The sequence below is a fragment of the Indicator indicator genome, chromosome 22 (genome assembly GCF_027791375.1).
Source record: "Indicator indicator isolate 239-I01 chromosome 22, UM_Iind_1.1, whole genome shotgun sequence".
Lineage (NCBI taxonomy): Eukaryota > Metazoa > Chordata > Aves > Piciformes > Indicatoridae > Indicator > Indicator indicator.
Genome location: NC_072031.1, coordinates 17,217,916 through 17,231,112, shown reverse-complemented (window position 1 = coordinate 17,231,112; position 13,197 = coordinate 17,217,916). Strand labels below are relative to the sequence as shown.

Below are 13,197 nucleotides of genomic sequence, written 5' to 3'. Positions count from 1 at the left end.
TGCATCCAGAGCAGGGAGAGCAGCAGCATAGGGAGGGGATTCTGCCCCTCTGCTCTGCTCTGCTCTGCTCTTCTCAGACCCCACCTGCAGCACTGGGGCCCCCAGCACAAGAAGGACCTGGAGCTACTGGAGAGGGTCCAGAGGAGGCCAACAAGATGATCAGAGGGCTGGAGAACCTCCTCGGTGGGGACAGGCTGGGAGAGTTGGGGCTGTTCAGCCTGGAGAAGAGAAGGCTCCAGGGAGACCTTAGAGCAGCCTCCCAGTATATGGCTTTGAGCTGGGAGACAATGGCTATGAGCTGGGAGAGGGATCACCCTCAGGACTGTTGGTCACCTCAGGGCTGTTGGTCTCTCTGTTGGTGCTTCAGGTAACATTTCAGCTCAGGGTCAGGCAGAAGCTTTGGGCAGAGCTGGACCTGAGCCTCAGTCATCCCTGCAGTGGTTGTGGCAGAGGGAGGACTCCAGTCCCTCAGGATCACTGCAACCTGTGGGACAGTGTGGCCAGTCCCTGACCCTCAGAAAAGCCACAAGCCCACTACAGGCTGTGGGGTCTGCAGCGTGGCAGTAGAGGACAGTGCACCCCAAATGATGTCACATGTAATGGTTCCTAACCAAGAGAGGAAGGCAGCACAAGGCCTCTGCTCAGCCAGGAGCGAGTTTATTTCCCACCCATCACACAGCTCATCCTCCTGGTTCTCCAGGAGTAGCTCACAGAGGTCCCTGCAGCAGGCCCTCACTGCCCTCAGAGCAGCAGCAGATCTCAGGGTGGGCTCTGCTGGAGTGGGGAGATGGGGCAGTGGCTGGAGGGGGCTCTAGGAAGTTGCATTTTTAGTTATTGGTCTACCTGCTAAGCTGGCATCTTCTGGAGAGTCTCTGGGTCTCTGCCACCTGGCACCTCTGCTTGCAGAAGTCACCTGCCCAGAAGGTTACCTGCTAAAAGATGATGGAGCCTTCCCACACCTGGGACATGGGGAAGACATATCTCAGAGTCACACCACTTGTCACCAGTGACAACAGCAGGAGACCCAAGCAGTCCAGCCTGACCTCAAGGGGTAGAACTTCATGGTAAGGCAGTCCCAGGACACAGGGGCTGGAGACAGCCCATCCTCACATGGTGCTCTTCTACTGCCATTCACCACCCCACTTCTCCTCCCCTTGCTCTGAGGCTTCTTTATTTGCTAAGGCCTTTCTAGATGGTTCCACTTTCTAGCTGGTTCTACTCCCATACCATGAGATGACAAAGTCTTCAGGCAGGTTTAACCAGCACCAACTCACTCCCAAGGTTGTAGTGGCAGCCCAGGATCCTGCTCTGAAGTACCCAGCTCTCCTGTGAGCGGGGAGCCAGCAGCCTCTGCTCTCTTTGGGATTTCAAGGGGAGCCTGCAGGGCAGGACAATGTGTAGCCAGGAGAGGTGAGGCTGCTGGGAGCCCTGCCCAGGATTCATTGTTTTCTCTGGGGAGCCCTGCCTGGAGCAGAGCCCTGCAGCCCCAGCTGGGCTGCTGCAATATTCCTGCCCAGCAGCTCAGGCTGGGAGCAGAGCAGAGCTGCAAGGCGGCCAAGATGTGCCCAGCCTGGGGCAGGCTGTGAGCACTGCACTGGAACACTGTGGAGATCAAAGGAGGGGGAACTGCCACCAGTCAGGTCACCTACCACAACAAGAAGGGCTGGCATGTGGGATCTGCTCCCTCCTCCCTCCATTCTCCATTCCAGCCATTCTCCATTTCAGCCACTCCCTGATGCTTCCCCAGGACCTGGATGAGCAGGGACCTGGGTGCACATCCCTCAGCCTCTGACACCAGCCGGTCCTGACCCTCCTGCACCGTGGATACAGGGAGCAGGTCCTCCTGGGCTTGTGCCAAGGAGCTCCCCTTGCTGCATCTCTCCTCCCTGGTAGGCAGAGGGCCCAGCAGCCCCCTGCAGAGGTGCCCTGGCCCGAGGGACCCAGCAGGCCACCTCCTGGCTGTGGCCAGGGCCCTCACACGTCCACCACGCAGTCGGGGGCATTGGTTTGGATGGCATCTGAGATCATCTTGGCTCCAGACTGCCCGACGCAGTTCCCCTGCAGGCTGGGAGCACAGACAGCCAGAGCTCAGAGCAGGATCCTTGCTGGGTACAAGAGATGTTCCTCAGGTTGGTACCACCAGCCAGCAGCATCTGCACCCTCCCCACACCATCCAGGAGCTTCTTGGCACCCTGGTCACAGAGGACTCTGAGTTTGAGAGGCCAGAGGGATAGCTGAAACCAGAGCAGGTTGCTCACAGCCCCAAACATCCTGACCTGCAATGGTGCCAGTCATGGAGCAGCTCCCACCTCTCTGGGCAGCCTGGGCCAGGCTCTCCCCACCCTCACTGTCAAACATTTATCCCTTCACTCTGAATCTCCCTCTTTGAGTTCAAACTATCAGCCCTTGCCCTGGCACAACAGGCACAAGTCAGTCCCCATGGCTTTTGAGGTGTTTCACCTCCCCAGAGGACTCCCCAGGGAGTGGGGTCTGGAGCTGTGTGGAGATGGTGGCTGTCATGCCAAGAAGAGCACAGGGGGCCCTGGTCCCCTGCCCCTTTGAGGAGATTGCTGTAGGGCAGCAAGGAACAGGCCGTGGCAGTGGTGGGGAAGACTCTCTGATGGCTCCCAGGGTCTCCCCTTGGCATGCAGCCCAGCAGCCACTTACTTCACGTAGGTGAGGCCATGGTTGCCCCTCAGTGCAGTGGCAATGCAGATGGCTCCATCCATGCCCAGAGAGTTCTCCTGCAGGCTGCAGGAGGCAGGAAGGTCAGAAAGAGAGAGACAGGGAGATGTGGCCACCAGGAGGGGCCAGGGGTATAGGCACTGGCAAAGCCACCAGCTCAGGGGTTTGCTCCACTGAGAGCTGCTAGCCTGGCTGTCCCCTCTGGGAAGGCTTCTCCTGGCTGTCCCCAGGGACAGGACACTCACTTGAGGCGGCAGAGGCTGCGATTGGCCTTCAGCGCGTTGGCCAAGGCCTTGGCCCCGGCCACGCCGACCGAGTTGCCTCTCAAGCTGGGAAAAAAGGCAGGTAGTGAGAAACCAGCCCCACACTCTCCATGGGTGACAGGAGGAGGTGGGAGGGGTAGCCCCACACGAGCAAGTCAAGAAGCAGGCAAGCCAAGTCTGGCGGGACACAGTATGAGGGTGGAGCAGTTCTAAGCTCAGGACCAGGGTCTCAGGTACCCCTAGGCAGCAGTGTCACAGCCATGGGGTCTTGGTGGCCTCACCAAACACTTACTCCAGGATCTGCAGGCTCTTGTTGACCATTAAGGCTTCTGCCAGGGCTTGGGCACCAGCTGCACCAATTGAAGCCACCTGCAGGCTTTGAAAGAACAAGGACCTGAGCTCAGCATGTGTTGTGAGGTGGCTAATTAGCCAAGCTAACTAGCCAGGCTGTGACTACAGGGCTGGACACTCACTGGAGCTGTTGCAGTCTGGTGTTGACGTCCAGCGCAGCAGCGAGGGCGGCTGTGCCCTGGTCTCCAATGGCATTCTCCTGCAAGCTAAGACACACGAGTGCTGCCTCTGCCTCTGGCACCCAGCGACAGCCAGCAGAGGGCACAGCCTGCCAGCCCTGCGCACATGGCCCGGGAGGCCCTCAGGCCACCACGGACTTGCTGCAGCCCCAGGCAGGGATGTGCGATGGGGACACCGTGCAGGAGGCAGCCAGCAGAGCCACCTCCCCTGCAGCAGCATGAGGGCAGAGTCCTCGGGCAGGGAGCAGGAGGAAGGTGCTGCCCAGGACCTGTCCCCATGTCCCCACTTACTCGAGGCTGGCCAGGCTATCGTTGGACCGTAGTGCTTGTGCCAGGGCTGTGGCAGCGCTGGCCTGAATGAAGTTCCACTGCAAACTGCAGGCAGGAGAGGACAGAAGGTGAAGTTCAGGGCTGCAAGGACACCCAGATCCCTGCAGGCTCAGCACCCAACTGCTGGGAGATGACCCATGTGCAAGACCCTGTATGTCCATCCTGGATGGCACAGGGTCACCTGGGGAAGCCACTCTCACAGCCTGCAGGGGCTGGGGCCCAGGAGCCATGTCACTGCCCCGTTACCACACGAAGGGCTCCAAACCAAACTAGGTCCAAGGAGAAAACTCACTGGAGGGAGGTGAGTGCCTGGTTCTCTGCTATGGCCAGAGCAATGGCCTTGCCACCCTTGTCACACAGCAGGTTCGCTGCCAAGCTGGAGACAGGGGACACAGGACATAAGTCATGCACACAGAGCTTGAGACAACTCCAGTGACACCTCGTGGGTGCTCTGCTGGGGCACATGGGACTTACTCCATCTTCCTGAGGGTGCTATTTGTCCGCAGGGCACAGGCGATGGCAGGGCCTCCCTCCTTGCTGATCGAGTTCTCCCGCAGGCTGGGCAGAGACACAGGGCTGGGGAGGAGCAGCCAAGGCAGCAGCTGTTTCCCCAAAGGCCCCCACAGCACCCACTCTGGGGCTGAGACCATCTGCTGCCATGGAAGTCTATCTGACTGTCATGGAATCATGGACTGGTTGGGCTGGAAGGGACCTTCAAAGCTCATCCAGTCCAACCACTGCAGCGAGCAGGAACAGCTGCAGCCAAAGCAGGTTGCTCACAGCGCCAAACAACGTGACCTGCACTGGTGCCACCTATAGGGCAGCTCCCACCTCGCTGGGCAACCTGGGCCAGGCTCTCACCACTCTCAGGGTCAAACATTTCTTCCTTCTCTCCAGTCTGAAACTCTCTGAGTTCAAACCATCCCCCCATTGGCCTGTCATAACAGGCCATGAGAAAAAATCTGTCCCCAGACAGCTCAGCTCCTTGAAGCACTAGAAGGCCACCAGAAGGTCTCCATGGAGCCTTCTCTTCTCCAGGCTGACCACCACCAACTCTCTCAGCCTATGCATACTCCAGCTGTGGACACTGATGACCCATCAGGACTTTTTCCCATCCTCCCATCCCTACTGCCCTCATTTCCTTGTGAGACATGGCTGGAGAGTTACTGTCCCAGGGGAGAAAGTCAGCAATGGAGAGAGGATGCTTGCAGACGGAGGAGAGACAGAGCAGCCTCCAGCATCCCAGACAACTTGTGGAAACAATCAGGCACAAGGAAAGGTTCTCACACCCCATGTCCCAGCAGCACCTTCGGGCCAGGGTGGCCACAGGGCCATCACTCACTTGAGGCTGGTGAGTCCCTTGTTGGAGCAGAGAGCTGCTGTCAGCGCAGTGACCCCAGAGTTGCTGATGGAGTTGCTCTGCAGACTGAGACAAACGTGAAGGTGTGAGGATAGGCCAGGGCGGGCATCCCTGGTAGGTTGCAGGGCCATGTTTGGGCTGCCCCTTTGCACATTTTGCTAAGAAATGGACATCTCCCAGCCACAGCAGGCAGGGAAGGGAGCTGAAGCTGAAGGAGCAGCTTCAAGAGCAGCCAGGCTAAGATCAGCATCTCCTGCTCACCACAGCAGCACCTGCCCCACCAAGCAGAGGTGATGAAGTTTGCCACCATGCTGGGACAGCCATCATCCCCACCTAGCCATTGCCATGGCTGCCACCTCAGCTGGCCATGCAGGTCCTGTGGGGTTTGGGTCCCTGTCGTGCTGTGGGAAGCCAGTGATGGACTCAGGGCACAGCAGCTCATCCCCAGGAGCCATCGGCTAGGCAGGAGGAGCTGTCCTCTCTGGCTGCTGTTCCCTAGGGGGATGAAGGCTGCACCACCCCACCACAACTCTGCCAGGCCCATTGCCTTCCTCCTTAGCCAACTCCCATCACATGTGAGAGAGAAAGAAGGCCCAAAGCTGCTGGTGTCCTCCAAAGCAGAAATAAAATCATTTGGGCTGAGACTTAACTCCTGCAGTGCTCCCATGGTGGAGGCAGGACCCTCCTGCCTGCTGCTGGCTTTGACCTGGGCTGCTGCTTGGTGGTCCGGCCTACATAGAGCACCTTCAGCCTTGTGTCTCACCACATGGGATGGGAGACACGTGGAATGGGAGAGATGTGGAGGGGGTCTGGGGTGGTATGAGGGGTGGGAGGTGCTGCTGGAGTCAGGAGGCTGGGCTGGTCTCTCTTGGGCAAGCAGGAGGCCAGATGTGGAGGAGGGACTTACTCAAGGATTTGCAGAGTGTGGTTCACCTTCAGAGCTTCAGCCAAGGCAACTGAGCCATTGTCTCCCACCGAGTTGCTGGAGAGTCTAAAAGACAGGAGGAAGAGCTGATGTCCCCAGCAGCCATGCTGCAACCAGCTGAGACCAGCACAAGCTCCATCGCCTCTAGGCTCTTCCTCCTGCAGCAATAAGCGTGAACTTGCTGTGGGCTCCCTTCCAGCCTGCACACCACTCTATTGCTGTCCGTTGGGCTGGAGCTGAGATAGCTTTTCACATGTACACAGGCCCTGGAGCTTGCCTCTGCTGGAGGGAAGGCTTGGCCTCTTGGTTCTCTACCGGGCTCCCTATGTCCCTGGAGATATGGACAGCATCCAGGAGAGATGGAGAGCATCTCCACAGGGTCGCTCCGAGGGGAGCTCTGCAGTCCTTGTCCCACTCCATCCCTGCCAGTCCCTGGGCAAAGCTGGCACAGTCTGTCCTGCCTGTGTCATGTGGTCCAGCCCACTGCCTTCATCTCCTGCCCAGAGATCCCAGAGGACCTGGCATAGTGCAGGACCCCTCCTCGCTGTGCTGCACTTACATCAGCTCCTTCAGGCTGCAGTTCTGCTTCAGCACCTCGGCCACCTTCCTGCAACCATGGGCACCAATGGCATTCTTCTGCAGGCTGCAAGGGTGCACAGCACCTGTGAATGGCAGGTGCCAAGTACCCCTCACTGACACCTTGGTCTGCTGGGTGCCTGGGATGGGGGACAGTGGGTCCTGGTCACTCACTGCAGGGTCACCAGCCTATGATTGCTCAACAGGGCCTCAGCCAGGAAGCTGGCACCATCCTCCTTGATGGCATTGTGCTGCAGGCTGAAGGGAGAGAGGAGTGAAGCTGTGCATGGTTGCTTCTGCAGCAGGCTGAGGGACCATGAAGGGTGGTGGCCATCTAGCCTTGGCATTTGCTTGTCCCCATATCTGTGAGATGGGAATTTGCCTGTGGCTCTCCCTCCTATCTCATGGGAACTGCCACCTTCCATGCCCCCTGTGAACTCCTATGTCAGAGGTGGACCTGGACCTTTAACCTGGACCCTCTGAAGCTGGGAGGCAGAAAGATCCAAACATCTCTAGCCCAGGGCTTCCCAGGTTCTCGTGTCCCTGCTGCTCACTCTAGTGCTCACTGCCTGGCGCATCCAAACCAAGCCCTGTCCATGATCTCCCCACCTGCTGGCCCTTGAGGTGGAGAACACCTCGATGGGACAGGAGAGGACTGGAGGGAGTCTGTCCTGCTGCTAGAGGTGCTGCAGAAGTTTACTTACTTTAGGGAGAGCAGGACCTGGTTCTTCTTCAGCGCATCAGCCAGGGCTTTGGCGCCGGTGGGGCCGATGGAGTTGCTCCTCAGGCTGGGGCGAGATGGGCAGGGAAGCCAAGGTTAGCAAAGCCAGGGGCACACACGTGCCACCACAGGGCACAAGCTCAGGCACTGCTGAGGTGGGACAACAGGCCAGCAGCTCAAGATCAGCTCCTGAGCAGTGGTGACTTTGGAAGCTGAAGAACCTCCCCAGCTCAGTCAGGCCAGGTGGAGTCCAGTCCCAGGGCAGCCATGGGAGTGGTTCCTAGTGAGGGGTGCTGAAGTGGGATACTTACTCCAGTGCTATCAGGCTCCTGTTCACCATCAGTGACCTGGCCAAGGCTTTGGCTCCCTTGTTGCTGATCTGATTTTCTGCCAAGCTGCATGCAAAGGGAAAGTTTGGAATTTTTCCAGGGGCAGAAAGAGGCTCTCACAGCCCCTGCTGTGTCCCAGGATGCAGCTGGGATGGGTGAGCAAAAGAAAGCCATGGAGAGCATTTGGTTCACAGAGGAGCCATGCAGAGTGTTGGGTGCTCTCAGATCTGCTCTCCTGGGGTGGACACCAGGCAAGGGTTTGCAAGGGCAGGGTGGAAGGGTTTCTAGGCTAAAATCTCATTTGTGTCATGGTGGCGGTATGGGGATCTCCATGAGCAGCCATGAAGGGAAGGAGGTGACGAAAATGGGGACCCATCTGTCTGGGGCAAGGCATCTCCCTGCACAGGGCCAGGCACCTGTCCTCTCCATAAGACCTGAAGAGCAGGGGAGGAGCAGCTGAGGGACCTGGGGTTGTTTAGCCTAGAGAAAAGGAGGCTCTCTACAGCAACCTGAGAGGAGCCTGGTGAGGGGCTGAGCTCTTCTCCCAAGGAACAAGTGACAGGATAAGAGGAAATGGCCTCAGGCTGCACCAGGGGAGGTTTAGGTTGGACATTAGAAGAAACTTCTTCACTGAAAGGATTCTCAAGCCCTGGCCCAGGCTGCCCATGGAGGTGGCTGAAGCCCCATCCCTGGGAGGTGTTTCAAAGCCACAGAGGTGTGGTGCTGAGGGCCATGGCTTAGCCCCAACCTTGGCAGAATTAGAGAACAGTTGGGCTGGATGATCTCAAAGGGCTTTTCCAACCCAAACAACTTTGTGACTCTGTTCCATGCCAGCTGCTCCATGCAGAACCTTAGCTGTCCAGCCAACAGCTGTGAGCTTGGGAAGCAGTTTGTTGGGGTAACCCATGGATTCCTACACAGATATTTAGGAACACAGAACAGGCAGTGGTCCTAGGAATGCTGAGTGAGACAGCCTGCCCAGCCATCACAATGACACAGGGGGAAGGTCACCATGCTTGGGTGAAGGAGATCTTGTGGGGCTGTCAATGTCACCAGGCACCTGGGGGAGCCAGTGTGAGAGACATTCCTGGAGGACCCTCACCCTGGTTTTGAAGTGCTCCCAGCTCCACTCAGCATCCCGAGGAACAGCCTGTCCACCCTGGGCCAGGTCCTACCTGAGCTTCTGGATCTGGCAGTCCTTCGCACTCAGCACACTGCCCAGCAGCTCCATCACATTGTCCTTAAACTGGTTATTATCCAGCCTTGAGAAGACACAGGGAAAGAGTAAACCCAAGCATTTGGAGAACAGTGTGGATAAAGGACTACTCTGCTATGACATCTGCCCATTGAAGGTGGAAAAACACAAGCATGGAAGCAAAGCTGACCCTGTGCAATCTCCAAGGCAGCTCTCTTCTAATGGACAGTGCTGGTGGGCCCATGTCTCCTATCAATACCCAAGATTTTGAGTCACAGCCCAATGTCCCTGCTTGCTTCTCCCAGGGCAATCCAACCAGAACTCACCTGAGGTTGTGGCAGAAGAGGAGCTGGGAGAGCAGGCTTTTACAGATATTGTAGGTGAGGCAGTTGGAGAGGTTGGTCTCCTCCACACAGACATCAGAGACCTGCAGAAGATAAGCCAGGGCAGAGCAGTTCACAGGGGTGAGCATCCCAGACAAGCTCTCGTTCTTCATGGCTTCCTCTACAGTCTTGGCAATCTCTGTGTGCTGGATTTCATAGAGGCAGTGCATGATGTTCACCACCCGTGAGGAGATGACATAGTTGCTGTTCAGACAGCTCTGCAGAAAGCTGATGGCTTGGCTCCTGAAGCTGTTGTGCTCATCCTTCACCACCAGCCACCCAGAGAGCAGCTTGTTCACCTGTGGGGAGAGGAGCCCAGAGAGAAAGCGTACAAAGATGTCCAGATGCCTGTCCTCTGCCTGCAGAGACCTCTGAAGAGCACTTCTGAAGTGGCTGAGGAAGCCCAGCTTGGGCCAGGACACGCTACTCTCCGTGAAGAGGTCGAACAGCGCCCGCTTGGCAGCTGTGTAGTAATAAAGGGCTGCTAGGAACTCCTGCATTGTTAAGTGGGAGAAGTAGTAGGCTGTGAAGGACTGCACCTCTTCTTTGAGCAGAAGTCTACTGCACAGGCTGCTCTGCAGCATGGACAAGTCAACATCATAGGCCTTCATGTCCTGCTCATAGAAGACGTGCTTCCTCCTGAGCAGCCCGTAGAAGGCCAGCTTGCCCAGGCTGCCCACCACCTTCTTGCTGTTGGTGACCACCTGCTCAATCCTGAGTGTTTCTTGAGGCTTCTCAGGCCAGTCACTGCTCAAGGCCATTTTAAAATAATAGGAGTAGACTTCTGAGAGGGTCCTGGGGCTGGTGGTGGTCTCCTGGGAGTTGTGGGTGCTGGTTGTTAGGTAATAACCAATTGAGGAACCAGAAATACAGCAAAAGCCAGGGATGGTGCACATGGCACACAAGGACCTGTTGGCCCTGATGTAGTGGAGGACTTGGCTGGATAGGTCTCTGTTATCAAGGAACACCTGGTCCAAGAAGTCCTTCATCTCAGCAGCTCCAAAGCCTCGTATCTCTGTCATCCGGTCCACAAGCCCACCAGGGATCTGGCTGGCTGCTGCCGGCCGTGATGTCACCCAGACAGAGGCCTCCCACAGCAGGTTGCCACGTATAATGTTGGTGACCAGGTTGTCCACTTGGATCTCTTTTCTGGGGTCAGTGCACACCACAGCGTTGGAAAAATCCAAAGGAGTCTTGAACTTGTCCAGGCCATCGAGGATCAGCAGGGTCCTGGCGGCCCCTGCCAAGATGCAGCTGGGCTCGGTGATGTGGGGGAAGGCTGAGCAGATCAGCTGCTCGGCAGAGAGCTTCTCGTGGGTGTTCAGCTCCCTGAAGGTGAGGGGCAGCACAAAGGTGATGTCCTTGTTGATCTCCCCCTTTGCCCAGGTGTAGACAAAGAGCTTCACCAGTGTGCTTTTACCAATCCCGGCCACTCCGATGGTGACAGAGATCCGAGGTGGGATGCTGACCTTGGAGAGAGGCAGGAAGAGCTTCTCCAGAGGGATGCTCTTAGATACATTTTGCAGGCCTTTGGTGGCCTCAATCTGCAGGATGTCATGCTCCTTCTGCTGGATATCAGTCAAGCCTTCCACCAGCAGCAGGTTGGTGAGTCGCTGCAGACGACCTGTCTCCAGGCCTTTCCCACAGGAGCTTTGGAGGCTCTCCAGGTGCTTCTGCACCGCGGGTTCTGCACACAGAGAAATTAAATGGAGGGGTGAAGAGGAGGATGGTGACCACAAATGAAATGAGAGAAGCTACTTCACTTTTCTACCATGCCCGTGGAGAGGGGAAACACCAAGGAGCCCTCACATCATGGCAGGAAGGGCCAGAGCCTGCAGGGCACCAACAGGTTTCAGTGGACCAGCCTCACTCATTGATCCAGGAGCCTATTTAAGCTCAGCCCTGGGCCTTCAGCCCCTTGCCTAAGTCCTGTTATAGGAGCACTTGTCCACAGTGCCATTGTCCCTTTGCCTGCTATGGACCTTGCTGATCTGGACCTTGATCTTAGATCTCATTGCTCTGCCCTTGCCTGGTGACTGTTTCTGAACCTGGTTGGCCTGGCTAGACCTGATCCTGACCTCTGGATTGACTTCCTGGCTTAACCTCAGCCCTGATTTGTCACCATGGACTTGTCTGATGAGTTGGACTCGTCTGATTAGTTGGACTCTTGGCTGCACTTCATGACCATCTCTGGCCCTGTCCTACTCACCTGGCTCAGGTACCATGGCCCCTGGTATTTAAATCCTCCAGCACAGGCTGGGCATGGTGCTGTAAGAGATTCAGAGCAGACACCAGCCAGGGGTGGAGCCTCCAGCCAGGAAGGAAAACAGGGAAATGGTTGCAAGGAGAGACTAAAGTTGGGGCAGCCACCAGTGGAAGGGGTCAGAGATGCCCAGTTGTCTTCTTGCCATCCCACTGTTCCCAGCCCAAATGCTGGGAGTGACTGGTGTGATCTGGACATTGAGGACATTAAAGACTCCTTGGGCTGCCCATAGAGTAGGGGCTGAAGGGTCTGGAGAGAGGTCCCTCAAACCTGGCAGAGAGGCTGTGTCCTTCCCCAGCAGAAACTCTGAGGTGGCACCATCACTTGCGTGGACACTCCCCTTGGAGTTGCCAACACTGCCCAGCTCTGTGCACATCTTGGGGTGCTCCAGCAACACCCACAGCCAGGATACGTGTGCTGGCCTCCTCACTGGGTCCAAAAGGGGCTGCCTACCACAGACAGTGATGCGAAGGTAGAGCTGGGAATTGGTGGTCTTGATGAAGGTCTGTGGAGACTGGGAGGCATAGCTGCCCTAGCCAGCCAGGATGTCCACCACCACCCTCACCTGCTTGGGCAGGGAGCTCACCTCCTGTGCCCAGCCAGCCTTCTTCGCTGTCAGGAGGCCCAGCCTCCACAGGTAACAGATGATCTCCTCCGGGAACTGAGGGGAAATGGACCTCACCAGTGGCTTGTGGTAACGATCGATCCAAACCTCTGCAGGAGAGCAGAGCAGGAGGGTTGGGTTGGAACAAGCCCTGGGCACATTGCTCAGGGGTGACAGGAAAAGGCATCAGGGAAAAGCACCCCATCTGAGTTTGAAGATGGCAGGGGATAAACTAGAGCCCTCCAGAGCCATCTGCCAAAGTCCTCCATGAGACAGTGATCCCAAGGCTGGGGCAGGCTGCTTTGTTAGGAGCTGCTTGGCAAAGGCAGCAGCTATTGAAACTGGAGTCAGAGAAACTGAAGAGCACAGTCATCAACAACATCTCCTCCTGGAAACCAAGCCCATGCTGAGAGAAAAGATCTTTTATCTTCAGAGACAGCCAGCTGTCAGCCCTCATGTTTTCGTGCCCCACCTTGTCCCATTTCTGAATCTGAAACTCCACCAAGATGAGGGATCTCCAGCTGCCCAGCCACCAACTCACCTGCCATCAGAGGCTCCCTGTGACATGGGTGATCCCTAGGTGAGCAGCACTCTGTTGGCAGCACCAACTCACAGCATCATTTAAGGTCCCTCAGCCTTTATCCATGTTCCTGGTGAAAGAGGAAGAGCATCAGGAGCAGTGTGGGAGGGAGCCCACCTTGAGCTAACATAGTGCTGCCTGTGGTTGAGCCAAGGGACCACTAGTCAGCTCTTGGCTAGGACCAGAGTCCATGGTGCTGTGGACCCGGCAGGAGCAGAGCTGGGACCGTCAAGCTGCAGCATCTTTGCCTAGACCTCAGGTGCCACAAACTTGCTGCCTTCAGCAGCAACACCAGAGCCTCAGGCAGAGTGGTTGCCCTTGTGCTATCTGTGGGCCACGTGGTGAGCACCTGAGTGCCACCACTGTCACCAGAGGGACAGCAGCACTACAACCCACCTGCATGTTTTCCTTCTCTGTGCTGTGAGCAAGGTGGGGGGGCAGAGCAGTCAAGGT

At 57.0% G+C, this 13,197-nt stretch overlaps 1 protein-coding gene across 1 annotated transcript; it reads right to left on the bottom strand.

Moving 5' to 3' along the window:
- Positions 1–1,974: 1,974 nt before the first annotated feature.
- On the bottom strand, positions 1,975–12,731 carry LOC128974510 (NLR family CARD domain-containing protein 3-like). Its single transcript, XM_054391161.1, has 18 exons — positions 12,706–12,731; positions 12,126–12,274; positions 9,241–10,984; positions 8,895–8,981; positions 7,702–7,785; positions 7,374–7,457; positions 6,844–6,927; positions 6,653–6,736; positions 6,076–6,159; positions 5,151–5,234; positions 4,283–4,366; positions 4,101–4,184; positions 3,770–3,853; positions 3,422–3,505; positions 3,241–3,324; positions 2,931–3,014; positions 2,668–2,751; positions 1,975–2,065 (listed from the first exon to the last, which is right to left on the bottom strand). The coding sequence occupies exons 1-18, from the start codon at positions 12,729–12,731 to the stop codon at positions 1,975–1,977; spliced, it is 3,189 nt and encodes a 1,062-aa protein (XP_054247136.1).
- Between the last annotated feature and the right edge of the window lie 466 nt (positions 12,732–13,197).